Source organism: Manacus vitellinus, unplaced genomic scaffold (assembly GCF_001715985.3).
Source record: "Manacus vitellinus isolate BGI_N305 unplaced genomic scaffold, ASM171598v3 scaffold_5_pilon, whole genome shotgun sequence".
Taxonomy (NCBI): Eukaryota; Metazoa; Chordata; class Aves; order Passeriformes; family Pipridae; genus Manacus; species Manacus vitellinus.
In genome coordinates, this window is record NW_021940682.1 from 26,542,301 (window position 1) to 26,557,732 (window position 15,432).

Genomic DNA, 15,432 nt, shown 5'->3' on the forward strand with positions numbered 1-15,432 from the left:
GCCCAGGTGGCCAAGAAGGCCAATGGCATCCTGGCCTGGATCAGGAACACTGTGGCCAGCAGGTCCAGGGAAGTGATTCTTCCCCTGGTGAGGCCACACCTGGAGTACTGTGTCCAGCTCTGGGCCTCAGTTCAGGAAGGACATTGAGGTGCTGGAGCAGGTCCAGAGAAGAGCAACAAGGCTGATGAAGGGACTTGAGCACAAGTTCTATGAGAAGAGGCTGAGGGAGCTGAGGTTGTTTAGCCTGGAGAAGAGGAGGCTCAAGGGAGACCTCATCACTCTCTACAACTCCCTGAAAGGAGGTTGTAGCCAGGTGGGCGTTGGTCTCTTCTCCCAGGCAACAGCAGTAGGACAAGAGGGCTCAGTCTTAAGGTCTGCCAGGGGAGGTTTAGTTTAGACATTAGGAAGAAATTCTTTACAGAGACAGTGGTCAGGCATTGGAATGGACTGACCAGTGAGGTGGTGGATTCACTGTCCCTGGAGGTTTTTAAGATGAGACCGGATGTGGCACTTAGTGCCATGGTCTAGTAACCATGGCAGTGTTGGATCAAGGGTTGGACTTGATGATCTTGGAGGTCTTTTCCAACCTGGTTGATTCTATGATTCTATGAACTCAAAATACCCAGGAAAATGCAGCTATTTCTGTTAGATGGGAGCAGTATCACATTTATTTGTAGTTTCTCTAACCGCCAGAAATTTTCTTCCTCTATGTTTTTATCTGCTGATAGCTTTTTGAACCGCGAAGAGCTTAGACCTCTTCCATCCCCAGACTCTAATCAGAAAAGATTTTTTTATCCTTCAACATGTCAGCAAATGACCAGTAATTAGAATTAGACCAGTAAAGTTCAGGGGAAGAAAAGAGAAGGGTATTTAGCTAAAGAAATAACCACCATCCACGTTGTTTGCTTCCTTGGGTTAGGATTTCACAGAATGGAGGAATATATCCTCTTTTTCTTGTAATCTATCCTATCAGCATTGATGATCCTATCAGCACTACATGACCTCACTTTGAAACTCTCTTCAGATTAACTTCAGATTAGGTAGTAATTAACTTCAGATTAGGTAGTAAATCACTTTGAATATTAACAGAACCTACATTTAGTTAGCACTTGCAGTAATGTGAGCAATGATGGAGTAACATTCAGGATACCTTTCGGCGTGGCACCACGCTTTGTAACTACTGTTAAGTATCTTGCAAATAGCAAGAGGTATGATCATAGATCATAGGATAGAAATAACATGTTCTAAATTTTCTAGAACCTGAATCTTGTTTACAGTAAAAATTTTTATAGACTGTCATTACTTCAAGGAAAATTAATTATGATATTTTGATCCTGTTTTCTATTGACAGTAGTACAATTAATAGAAAAAATAAATGAGGTGTCTGGTCTGACATTTAAGCTGCTTCTTAATTTTTTAAAAAGCAAAACCACACAATTTTAGAAACATTTATCAAAGAAATTCCATTCTTATTTTAGTTTTGGAATAAATAATTTAACATACTAAGAAAAGTAACAATATTTGGTCAACTTCAACAACACAAATTACTTTGATAAGTGTACAACATTTGTGGGTTTGAGATTAAAATAACTTATTTGCAATTATTACAAATTAATCTTCTGTGTTCACTGCATGCTCTAATACTGACACTCTTGATTAATTACTTGATACTTCAGGGTGGGTTTTTTCTACTTCTCTTCCAGAAGACCTTTTCTCTTTTATCTGTTTCCATTAACAGTCAGTCTGCCTATCAGTCTCTCTTACTCTCTCTTGCATATATATATAACCCAAGCTGCTGAGACGCAAGACTGTGTGCTGAATTCCAGCAAATAATTAGTTTTTTATTTATATTGTTATGAGGTTTGGTAGAAGAAAGGGAAAAAGAAGAGGGATATAATCTAAAAAATCTTAACCAGGCATGAAACTGTCTCTTGTCCCTGTGAAATTGGTCCTGATTGTTTGCTAGTTTTCACTGTGGTTTCTGGCAGTACAAAAATTACTACTTTTATGAGTCTCCAGTTCTAGTTTCTGATTAAACAAAGTCAAGAAAAAGTTTTTATAAACCCCCACTTTTAGTTGAATATAGTTAACACTTTGACAAGTATGCTTCTGAGAGATGAATTACTTGGATGTGCACTCATGAAGGGACAGTTATTTAAATAGATAAGTTAAGATGACGAACATTGCATTAAACTCGCAAAAGACTCCTTAATTTACAAAGAATATTAGAAGAGCTTAAGGCACAGTTATACCTTACTTCCTAGATGAAAAAAATCACATCCTCTCTAGCTTTAAGCTCAAATAAAATGTAGGCATATAAATATACTCACTAATCTCTATCTAGTTACCAACAAAATGGAAAAACCAAACAGTTCAAATTTAGTTACTACCAAAATTAATACTGCCTGTGAAATGTTCCACTTTTCATTTTAGAGGATGATAATCCTAGTCTCCAAATACATTATTTCCCACTATTACTTCCACAGGTCTACCGTCTCATTCACCACACAGGAGGAATATAAATGAGTAATATTTGCCTCTGCCTCCAGTTTCTACAAGGAAAACACTACCAGCTTCTTATAAATATTTAGGTTTTGAGTAAAATATAAAATAAGTTCTAGGAACAAATACAAACTATTGTTTATTTCAAAATCAGTTCAAGCAAAACTGCAAATCAGGTCCTATATTCTCTTTTCCATTGCTGTATTTCACAGCATCTAAGCCATTAGATGATTTTCAGTTAGGTGTTACATCTGAGAGGCAGACACAAGGTTCGGAGGAACAGCACAGTTCAACCTTGATACTGCATTGCTAAATCAGTGGACCTGATCAGTGAAGACATCGGGGCTGGTGAAGGATCCCAGGGTAAGGGCCCTGAGAGTACAGCAGGGTACTCATTCCCCAGGCTCTCTGTTGGTTGCTCCAGCAACACTGAGTTCATGCAGCAAGTCCCAGGGTTGCTTCTGAAAGCGGCTGGCCCTAAAAATTCTTCCCGGTTGTCAAGATGAACAGAAAGCGAAAAGATGGGCTCTGTCCTGGTTCTGGCCAGGACAGGGGTAATTTTTGCAGTAGCCAGGAGAGGGCATGTCTAGGACCTGAAGGTTATTCTACACCAGCTCACATCATTGCTGGAGGTGGGGGGAAAGGAGTCTCTTCCAGGGAGAAGGGTTTCCTTTCAAGTAAGTCTGGCAGAAGGAATGGTGGGGTGGCCCCAGTTCCGAGCTGAAGAGAGCAGTTGGGTAATGCTGGTTCTGAGCTGGAGGGAGCAGTGGGGGCAGCATGGCAGAAGGAGCCATCGGGTATTGCCCGTTACTGGGGGGTTTCCATGTGAATTGTTCCTTTCCTGTACCCTCTGTCATTGGTACTGTTGCTGTTACTCTTGGTTTTCTTATCTCATTGCTGTATCATGAGGCTGAAAGTACTTGGTAAAGAAAAAGCTACTTAAACCATAGGACACACAGTAGACAGTTATAAACTGTCCATGAATTTATTTAGGATTAATTAGGAGAGAAGATCTAACTATCATAAGTAGCAAGATTCTGGAATGTTACAAAAGGATTTTTTTTTTTGCCTGCATTACTTCTAGCTACTTTTACAGTGGAGTGTTAATCATTTATGAAATGGAGGATATGTGCTAACTACTTTCAAGAGTGGCAAACTTCACCAAGTGACTTTGAAAATGGCTCAGAATACTGTTTTCCTAATAGGAAGACAAATAAAAATAAGAAAAAAATGTTCTGACTATCTAGAAATGATGCACATCACCCCTATAGATATAATTGCTCATTTAATATGTGCAGGAAAACATTTCCCCCAAGTGAATTCTTTGTAACCGTCCTGAATTCTTTAAGCTGATGACTTTTATGTACCTTGGTTGACCAACAATAAAAGATCTTCCTGTCTTCTTCCTCTGCTTTGGTTTTGACCCAAAGTCATTAAATACTAATGGCACAAAAATGTTTTTGAGAACAGGAAGGCAGTCACAGAATATAAACAGGTGGTAGATCATCTATCCTTTTTCTCAAGTTACATATTAATTTCTTTCTGTTGGTAGTCCCTATTAAAGCCAGCTGGTCTACTTATAAACTCCTTAGTGACTAAAGCTGGCATAAATGGACTGTAACAGTCAAAGTAAACACATATATTAGTGAAATACTTACAAAATATAGCCAGGTACAATACTAAAATAGGTTAATCGATTTTGTTTACTGGTTTATAGCAACTAATACATGGGCTGTTAGCTATTATTTTCCCATGACTGCAGTTCTTCCATGCCTCAAGCTACGTTCCTCCCACTGATTTCAGGTGGCATTATCTACCAAGAACTATATTTACCTAAATGCTGCACTGACAAATAAAGAAAGAAATGGAAGATAATCCTCTTTTATTCCCTACACAGAAGTGTCTCCAGCCACGTAGCAAGAGAGGATGTGCTTTGCCTAAGGCAATTCTTTCCCTGTCATCTGCAAAACTAGTGGGTATGGATGCAACCATAAATCCTACTTTTTTATTCAATAGGAACCCAAACATACAAAGAATGACCATTCCCTTTGTGGAACTCACTAAGCACAGTAATCTATAGTCCCATTAGTTAAAAAAAAAAAATCAAAACAAAACCATCACCCCAAAACAATCTCTAGTCTTTCAGACAGCACAGTAAAACTCTGCCACATTCTTCAAGATCTAGAGAAGAGCTTCCCAAATGTAAATAAATTGGTCAGAAAATATCGTCCTTTTCTTTTTTTCTGTTACTGGTGCAGTTTGACTGGGATTACTACACATGCAGCACCAAATCCACTCTCACAACTCCTGTTTCCTTGACAGAGGGAGGACTGGCGTGGGGATAAGGAATAGCACTGCTCCTGTTCTTGTCACTCCTCTGGACAATGGGCAGGGCTGTGCCATGTCTGCAGTCCTCAAACCAGATTTCTATTCCCCCTCATGTGCCCCAGTAGTCACCATAGATAGAGAGCTGGACAGAACCTCTTACAAGAGGGGCCTCCTTTGAAATTGAATGGCAGACTCAAACAATTATTTTCCTAATTTTATAAAATGGTGAAAGTTTATGTAAGGAATATAAATGACCACAATTTCAAATACTGAGACATGTAATTGAATAGGTAGGTCACAGAATGCCTTTCACCTCTCAGTATTACTTTGAAAAATACCTGTACTTCATATAGGCCCTGCAAAGTGTCCCAGAGCAGAGTTCTGCACTGCAGGACACCACCAGTCACTCGCGACACAGCAATATTTTATCAAGGTATGGTTATAGCACAATACAAATTTTAGCCTCTGTCTTTGACAGAGAAAGAGCTAGCTGGCAAAGCAGAGGTTAATTCCAGGCAGGTTTGCAACAAGTTTGCATTCACAGCTGAGAAAAACAATAACCAAGTACTTGGGCAGATACCAGATGACACATCCTCTTTGCTTTTTAACTCCATATCCTGAATGATAAAAACTTCTGGGCTATCAAGGAAGAGGAACCATAACCTTGACTTGTTTTCTACTTCATAGTTGCTGTAGAAATTTTGTCCAGGGCAGGTTCAACAACAGTTCAACACAGGTTTGTAGGTCAGCCTGCTTTTAGTGCTTTTTGTATCCGATAAGGAGATTTTTATGCCAGAACCCTTAAAAGGCAGGGAACACATTTTCAGGTGTTAAATAGGCTAACAACAGTAGACAAGGAAGAACTTTGCTCATATTGATTTTTATCCAAGGATGAAGAGTTAAAGTTTGCATGTAAACCACTTCTGCAATCCTAGACTTTATAGGATAAAAATTTCAGCCACTATTGGAGACTTTACCTAACAGAAACATAAAACCATCCACATTTATTAACATAATATCCTAAGTTTTCCCATGTAAAGTTTATGAAAATTCATAACATAACCTTATTCAAAGAAATTAAATTATTTAAATAATAAACTCGTATACACAGTCCTGTATCACTAAAGGCAAAATGAGATATTTCAGAAGAGAAGCAAGGGGATGGCTATTTGGTAGAAATTCATCCTTTATAGGGCATTGTATACTCCAAAAATAGAACATTTCAAGTACTTAGTAAAATTTTAAAGGAATATTCAATATTTATGTCAGATTGAGGACATCCTTATAATCAGCTGAGAAACTCAAGGTAATGTAAAATATTAATATGGATGACAAAAGAATACTCTAAGCACAGCCAGAACTAAATACAAGTGAAATAATGTATGCAAAACTCTCCTTTACCTGTTAAGCAATTTTACTTTAGACATGAATTAGAAGCAATTTGAGACAATACAAATAACCCCATGAGCTTAAGGTAACAATCATAGGGCAACAAAGACTGAAAGTCAAAACAAACTAAATTAGTTTGTTTTTAATCTACTGAACATTCCCTTGTTTGGAAGAATAAACTATCATTTTTCACCAGCTCTGTCCTTGGTACTTCACAGTATTGAAATACACAGCTTTCTGACTTAAAAAACAAACAAACAAAACCAAACAAAAAAAAAAACATAGAAAGATAACTCTGTTCATGTTGATTTACTGCCCTCTGAAATCTAGCTGGAATCAGCAGTGCTACATAGATTTAAGAAGTTGGCTTGGAAATTTGTTCGTAAAAATTACCTGCAGTGCAGTCTAAAGATGTCAGAGAAGTTATTTATAGGAGGATACTTTAAATGTATTCTTGAAGCTACCTCATTAAAGGCATATTGTAATACATTCTCCATTTAAAGTACAAAACAACAACTGAAACCCCTTCTGCACTGAAACTGCTTTCAAAATCTCAAATGCTTTCAGAGTTGACAGTAGCTACCCTTCGAGTTTTTCATGAGACTTCCAGAAAATAAGCTTCCAAACAATAATTCAAGTCCTTAGCCTAAACTCAAGTTTTGCAATTTCTTGTTTCCTTTTTCTTTTTTCTTAAAGAAATCCAAATAATAATAAAAAAATTCTGCTGGTCTCTAAAAGTTTAGGAATTTAATATTACAGAATTGACATACTTGAACACCAGAAAATAACGTGAGGAAGCAGGCAAACCTTCAAATGGAGATTATGTAACTATGTAATCTAAATTAATGCATTTTAAATTGTTCTAAATGGCAAAAGCAGCTGTAACTCAGAACCATAAGGTACAACAGTCAGAAAATAATATACCACTGAAATCAGCCATTCATCTAATCTATTAAATTCTTTAGATTTTAATGTATTCACAGCCAACTTCTAAGCCAACCTCACATTTCCATTTATTGAAAAAGAAGGAAAGAGAACGAACTCTTCAGTTTATATAGTTTCTCTCTTTGATTGTTATCCATTAAAACTGTGAGTTAAAACTTAATAATTTGTTCCTCAATCAGAGAGCACTTGGATTTGTTGCTGCTGTGCGTGAACACTGGACTGCATATGCCAAGTAATTTGTATCAAATACTGAGGCGTAAGTGCTTAGAAACAATAACAAACATGTGAGACACATACATTGCTTCTAAATTATAGTAAGGATGCTTTTTGTCCAGGCTTCCATTGAATGACTGTTTCAGTTTCAAAGGCACATACTGAAAACCAGAAACAGCAAAACTAACAGACCTCCTGTAAGCACATATAAGACACATTTTTGCATTAGAGAGGTCTTTTGTAAAATGCACTCACAGAACTAAATGTCAAGGATGGACTTCAATTGCAAAGGAGCTCTTGAGCATTTGTGCTTAAAAGAACTGACTCATCTGTGGTCTTATAATATCAAAGAACACTCCATTTACCACCTAGTTTTCCTGGTGGATCTTGAAGCACCCAACACTGAGAAAGACTACAAAACCAAAAAAAATATGCAAGATTTTTCAACTACTGTTGAATAACTAATGGTTTTGTGAAGCTTTTTTAAAAAATAAAGGATTCTATGGCATTCAATGTAGTAGAAAGGTTAAGAATTGAACTTCCTTTACTTTCACAGGTATATTTAAGGTGACTTTATGCCCTATATATTCCAACCAGTATTTTAGCTAAATTCCTTCCACACAAATTCAGTAGAATTTCAAAAAAAAATCTATTCAATAGAGATGAAGGTTTATAAGCATATATTTTGTATATCAGTGGAAACCTGGAAGACTAGGAACTTATTCTGAGAATGGTAAAACAACTGAAATGTGATTTTTTTTATATCCCTATCTTTGCTGTCCAACTCCCTTTCCTCTTCTTACCCTGGTATTAACTTCAGTTTCCCTCTATGACACAGTGAGTAAGAGACAAAAGTACTGTATAGGTATTCAAAAGATTTTAATAGTTATAATTTTCATCTCCAAAATGAATGGCATATGAGAAATGAACAAGTATCAATCTTGTCACTTTATTTCCTCCAATTTTCTGCTGTGTTCAGAAGTTATTTTATAAATGTAATGAAAAAAGAGTTTCTTCTTAAAAATAATCTTTGCATACTCTTCACCGCCTAACAGAGATAAGAAAACTATGTAAACTTCATTTTTAGATAAGTGGCCATTTTAAACTGGACTTACAGGTAGAACATTATTTTCTTGTTTATTTATTTGAAGAGCTTTACTATTTGAATTTAGTTTTGCACATTTTGATTATCTAACATTCACATCTTTGTACCGTACTCAGGACATCGTTTTCATACTACTACCTATGGAATGGCAGCCACCTGGATTTTGTCCTGCACACCATCATGAACCAAGAGCATATGGCTAGTGGAGGTGAAGAGCCTGTCTTGCAACAGAGCCCCACTCTGGGGGCTTGGGCTGGTTGAGTCATGGCAGGAGGGGAAGGAAGGGCAAGCACCAGAACGACAACTAGAGCTGAGCAGGAAGCAGGTGGGATATTCAGCCAGAGAATCAGTCCCCTCCTTGCTGGGGCACTCAGCATGATCTCACCTCAGTGAGAACCTTAGCATGACAATCGCTTCCATGTTTATGATCTGGTACATTAATGAGTTAGGAAATCTTTCTCCCTGCTGTATAATTATTTTGATGCTCATGTTATTTATCCTCTTACACACTTACAACAGGGTTCTAGTAATTAAACTTTGTTTAACCTATGCTGCTCTGAAGTCAGTCACAGGAGAAAACTAATTTGCTGTTTTAACATTACAGAGGGGTACCGGTCTTTGCTTGGAAGCGCTTACATACACTCCTCCCACCAAGTGTTATTCAGACTTAAAAGAGAAGTCTAAATAACACCTCTACAATTTAGTGGAGTTAGAAACAGATGGAAGGTCACAGCTGACAACTCATCTATTGGTACTTTATTTAGTGTGGGGTTTTTTTTTAATTCTTTTAAAGCAGATTGTAAGTTTACCTTCTCCATACCCATTACATGAATACTACGATAATGTTGACCAAGAAAAAAACCTTGTCCACCCCATAGTTTAAGGAGCACAATTAATGAAATGACTGCTAGAAAGCAACAAATAATATCGTCTCCCTTTCCAGGAAGTAAATCAATAGCTCCATTCACAACAGGTTTCAAAGCCAATTCAACTGCAGGAAAGCCACACATACTCACAAATTATAGAGCATATCAGCCATGTTGCTGCGGTAGTACAAGGCATTTCTGTAGGCGCTTTCAGCTTCAGAAATCTTGCTCTGGCTCTTGAGAACATTTCCAAGGTTACCCCATGCTGCCAAGAGGAGAAAACAGTATTCAGAAACAGCTACAATCCAATTACACATGACAGAGTATCCAAGTATCAAGAAGTTCCTCAGGGAGACAAACCTCACAAAGAAACTATTTTTATGGAACAGGAGGGGAGGTTGGTTATTTTTTTTCCCCCGGTTTTCTGGATCTCTGGATCTCTTATTGTGAGACTCACATTTCATAGAGGTGATTTACATGCATTCAGGTGGGAAAAGGAAATTTTAAAAAAAAAAATGTCTCCATGCTTTAGAAATTACTGTAGCAAAGGCAAGGGACCATTTTATTTTATATCACCTCTAAATAAAAATCCATAGAGTGAAATGTGGATCTGGGGCATCTTCCTAGTTTTAGCATTTTTTTAAGCCTATTGACCCTAAACAGCAAGAAATTTTCCCAGAGAAGATGTAGCCCTCACTGAAGTATGGAAATTTGACATATGATGCAGGAATTGAAAGAACGGTTAGGTAAGTAACCAGGATTAAAAATATGCCATATGAATATAAACATACTACACAGATCACTAAAATGCATTTTTTCTACCAGGAAAACATGTGGTTCCTTTCCATACAATTTATTATGTTACACAGTGTGCTTTTATAGCCCATCTATAAAGGACTTCAGGTAAAAAAATATTTAAGGCTCCACATGTTCCCTTTGCAGTTTTGTTGAGTAGCACAAAAACTACTTAAAAAAGGAATTGGAACTAACATTTTATTGAAAACACAGCCCATGCTGCTAAGAATTTAGAAAGCTAGTTTAACTGGCATTGTAGTTATAGTGTATGTGTGTGTACATGGGAAAAAAAACCAAACCACATTATGCTTATAAATACATCAAAGTTGTTTCATAAAAAGTTCTACTTTCACACATGTATTTTTTAATGAGAAAAAACAATGGAAAGATTATGCATGCTCTTTCCACAAAACACAAATATATGTCAAAATATTCTTCCCTCCAGACATACTAACCACAAACATCAGCTCAAGTAGCAGTTAACGCTGATGCTCTAGTCAAGCCCTGTTTTTACAAGAATCTGCATCAATCTTGCCCAATGCAAAATTTCAGTGTAGTTTTGATCTAACATTGCTAAATAGGTTGATAATTGTGATGTGTGTTTTTTCCTCAGAAAGTGCATTGCTTTCAAGCTACTGTGGTTTGCTGCAGAATCATCCTATCGTAAGGATGGAACAGAATTTCCTCTGAGCAGAATAAACTAATCATTGCTGGGAAAAACATATTAAATCATTTTAGTATTCATAAAAATCATGTCATCCAACTGTGCACAAGGTATTCTGCAAAGCCAAAGGAAAAAAATAAATGCAATATTTCCATGAGAAAAGAAAACATTTCTGTGAGTCACTTCAGTTAGCCTAGTACTTGATAAGATGAGAAATAATTCAAACGTTATTTATCAATAAATTAACAAAAGTCACAAAAATATTTCATCACTTTGAAGTAAAGCTGCTAAAACTATTCTCAAAGTCACTCAACTTTTACACTCTTTGCTATCATATGTTCAGAATTCTGCATTTATTTCCCCATTACTGCTACTCTTCCTTTTTACATGCAGAAAATGTTTTGGAAGCACCAATTAAGGTGACTAGCCAGTCTGTAAGCATTAATGCTTCTAAGAAAAACAGAGATTTTTATATGGTTTTTAAATTAATTTGTGAAAACATATCCCGATATTGCTTCTGCAGCACATGGTCATTCAACTTGACATAACTGTATGTTCCATATAATCCGTAGGTACTTTTGTTTTCACTCTGATCTTCCATAACAGAGCTTTATATCAAAAGACCATTTGGACTACTGATAAAAATTTCCTGCTATATAGTTGTTTACTCCCAAACATTCTGAAGCTCAGTAACTGAAAGGATCCATAGAAGAATGATTCAGTTCATCTTTTCATCTCTTAGACTGGAAATACACTGTTACCACCATTAATTGTAATATTTTCCCCTCTACATTTCATTTCATACCGTAAGCTCTAATATTTATCTGAGTTAATATAACTTTTAAGGCAATACTTTAAGTTATGTTTTGCAAAATAATGTGTCAAGTTTTTAATATCAATCAATAATTAATTGGCATTATTTCATTTTAAATGTATTCCATTTAGACTTTTGTCTAAAATTCTAGAACTGTGAATGATTAACCTTATGTGATGCATTAGAAGAAGTGATAGTAGTAGAAAATAGCAAACATAAAACATGATAATCTCACAATTTATCACTAATAGAGACATGAAAAACAGGTCTTTTTACTTATCTGAACTGTAAAAGCTTAGTATAAATCTTCCCATCTATTTAAATACAGAATTAGTTAGATGAATGACCTAGTTCTGACTGGAGATGAAGCTTTACAGAACATATTGCAGAATAAATGCTTATGAGTAGAGATCATACTCATAAGCCCTAGAAGTTATGAACAGCTAATATCTGCAGCAACCACATCCTCTTGGTTTTTGGTATATGAGGGAGGGTAAAAGAGGATGGTACACATACATGGAAAAGAGGCTACAAGAGATATTCAAGAACTTCACTCCTGCTCTGTGTTAAGTAGTGCAACTAACCATAGGAAAAACAAAGAATTTCAGTTATTAACTGCCACATCTCAAACAAAATTTTTCCTGCAAAACTGTAACAACATCAGTTCAACTATGGGCACATTCAGAAATAGAAACAAAGTTATAACTAAGTGAAGCCACATCCCTGTTAAAAACATACCTACGACTCCAACTAAAGTTCAGCAGTCAACTATTTTCCATTTGTACATGGGGGGAAATGAAAATATACAATTATATATACACACAGCAATTTAATCTTTAATTAAAAATTCAAATTTTCACCTATAGAAGACCTTATTCAGCAAAAGAGAAAAGCAAGCTGTGAATGAAAGAGCTTTGCAATATTTACTTTCTGCCTGCTGCTTAATTCCCTGTGAACAAAAAAAGAGACCAAAACAGACCCAGGTCTTTTAGAAATAATACTCCATCATAGCATGGGAACAAATGTAACATTCACATTTCACCTACAAAACAGTCAATCCATTTAAACTTTATTTAATTGCTTCATTTTCTATATATCATACTCAATATAAATGGGCATATTAAAAATTAAATCCATTTCATCACCTCTATCATAAGTCATTTATAAACTGAAAAATCTCCCAATGCTTGAGAATTCCTACACTAGTTACCTTTCTTTGCAGGAAAATGAAACTTTTAAAAGGGGTTTTGTTCTGCTGTTCGTTGGAGGGTTTTTTAAAAATAAATAGAAAGAAATATTATTTATAGCTAAGTAGGAAAATAAACAATTGTTTAGGTTTTATAATTTTGGCCATATCAAACTAGATTTCTATTAAACTTTAAATATTGTATTTATGCCACCAGGCATTTAAGTGCTTTCAAAACGAAAATGAACATGAGAAATTTCAGCCTCAAGTTTAACATGCCTAATTTCTCAACTATCTAACTGAAATTGAGGATTAAGATTTAACAAGACTCAAAAATACCAGGCTGGTATATTAAACCTTCTCTAAGCACCTTCATTCAGGAAGAGAGCAAGACAAACAACAGCAAAGAAGAACAACATCATCCAGTCTAATCTGCCTGGATTTAAGATGCACATTTTACTAAAGAGAACAGGTAAACTTTCAGCTTGCAATTGAATTATGAAAACAAATGTGAAATGGAAATGAATGAGTGCAAATATCTTCATTTAAATAAAACTTTCTACTGAATCAAGAATCATGCTATGCTATTCAGTGAAATGGAAATTAAAAGCAACAAAGTGTCAGAGAAGAGCACTCAGGTAGGTTAAAAGCATATATGTGGATTACTTGATCCAAAAGTTTGCTTTAAATAAAAAAAAAAAACAAACCACAAATTATTAACAGAGAGAACTCAAAGTATTTAAGCAGGATGTAGGATGTAATCCTTCCTACCTGTCACCCCTATATAATACATGAAAAAATTGATAATAATAAAATCTATTTGGAAACTGACAACCTATTAACATATCTGTGTGCAAACACCTCTGCTGAAACATGGAGAGAAAAAAATCCAACAAAAATTGACTATTAAATCATTAAAATATAACCTGGTGAACTTTTAAAAATAATATAGAAAAGGAAAATGCTGCCTTTTCTAGTATGTTATGCCATAAACACTGTCTTTTGCAAACTTTAGCAGGAGAAAACATACTTGAAAACTAATGAAGTAAAATGTAGGATCTAAAAAAATTGATCTGTGATATTGACAATTCACAGGAACAAATTACTGAAATTTTTTAATACTGTTCTCACATTAAGTTATTAGACTTACAAAACAGAAGTCAAACCATAAATAGATGAATTATTAAAGAGTGCGGACCAGATTATTACTGGAGTGAAATAAACTACTTGAACAAAGACTGAAGTATTTAGGAAACAGCCAAGTCATTTGTAATCAACTTGTCAGCAGTTTCAAACTAGAAGCTTTAATTCACAGAAAAATGCACACCAGGCCAAGGAAACCTCTATGGAGCTTTACAGATATTTGTGCATTATTTACTACTCTTTAGCTTGTGAAATTAGAAACAGCAGTTCCAGTTTGCATTCCCTCTCATTACAATCCTCAGGCACAATACAATACTCTCAGGTACATGGTGTGACTGTTGGGGATGGTCCTGTGCAGGGCTAAGGGTTGGACTCAAAGATTCGTGTGGGTCCCCTCCAACTCAGCATATTCTGTGATTCTATGATTCTGTTCTTGCAATACAGAAGAGAAATTTAAGGAATATTTCCCCACATAATTAGTATTCTCACAAAACAAGGGCCAAGTAAACTACATTACTTACAGTCTAAACTTTGTGAGAAGACTGATATTTGTCTATGCATTTTATATTTTGATCTATATTCTTAACTTCTGTTAAAGGGTTGACCTTCAGAACACATCTGGGAGCATACAAAGTATCTGATTGCTTAAAATAAAATTATTTAAAAAAAAAAAGCTGGAAAATCTGTCATTCCTTTAAGTCTTTTGAGGACTTCTGAGCGTGATCTACTTCATGAGACATAAGTTGAAACATTAAGACCAAGGTTTGTAAATAGAAAATTCATCCTACTGGAAAGAAAAAAAAATAAAGGCTGATACTTGCAACAGAGGTAGACAAGTATCCAATATCCAAATATTCCAAACTACCTTTGCTGGATAAGTGTGAAGAAACAGCACAGCACCAGTTATATTACTCACATTTGAAAGGTTATAACCATAGTTATAAAGAAAACAACTTTTCCTTTTTGTTGAAAAGAGTACTACTTGATAAAGCAGAGTGCTGCTCCAGTCTCTAGCATTCCCATTCCATCAGGTAATCACTTTGTTCTTGAGGGAGAAACAGTTTCATGAACAGAGGAACAACAGGTTTCCCCAATAAACCTCTGAAAGCTCGGTTGCACACTCAAAAAAAAAGTAACAAAGAGAGTTCAACATCTAATACAGTTTTTCTACCATGCAGAGCTACTATCTCTCATAAAGATATTCAGAAATGTAATTAGATAATGTTTTTAAATAGTTTGAGAATGGAAAAGTTCATTTAAATGCTACAGGTTAGTACTTTCAAAGTGGAACAGGTTTTGCATAAGTTCTTTATGATGGTTTCTACAAAGTATTTATATTTTTCCTGTCATTTCAAAGAAATAATAATCTTTTTTCAAAATATGTCATAAATTCATGCATATCATTTGCAATAATTATCCTCTAAAAATTTCACTTATTAATAGAATATCTTGATCAAGTTACCCCATTTTGCTAAGTCAACC

The 15,432-nt window shown here is 35.5% G+C and overlaps 1 protein-coding gene across 1 annotated transcript in view; it reads right to left on the reverse strand.

Moving 5' to 3' along the window:
- Positions 1-15,432, reverse strand: part of TMTC2 (transmembrane O-mannosyltransferase targeting cadherins 2) — a 144,083-nt gene that overhangs the window by 73,328 nt on the left and 55,323 nt on the right. The window contains exon 4 of the mRNA XM_018080793.2: positions 9,499-9,613. Within this exon, the coding sequence (XP_017936282.2) occupies positions 9,499-9,613 (115 nt within the window). The remainder of the gene's footprint in view (positions 1-9,498; positions 9,614-15,432) is intronic.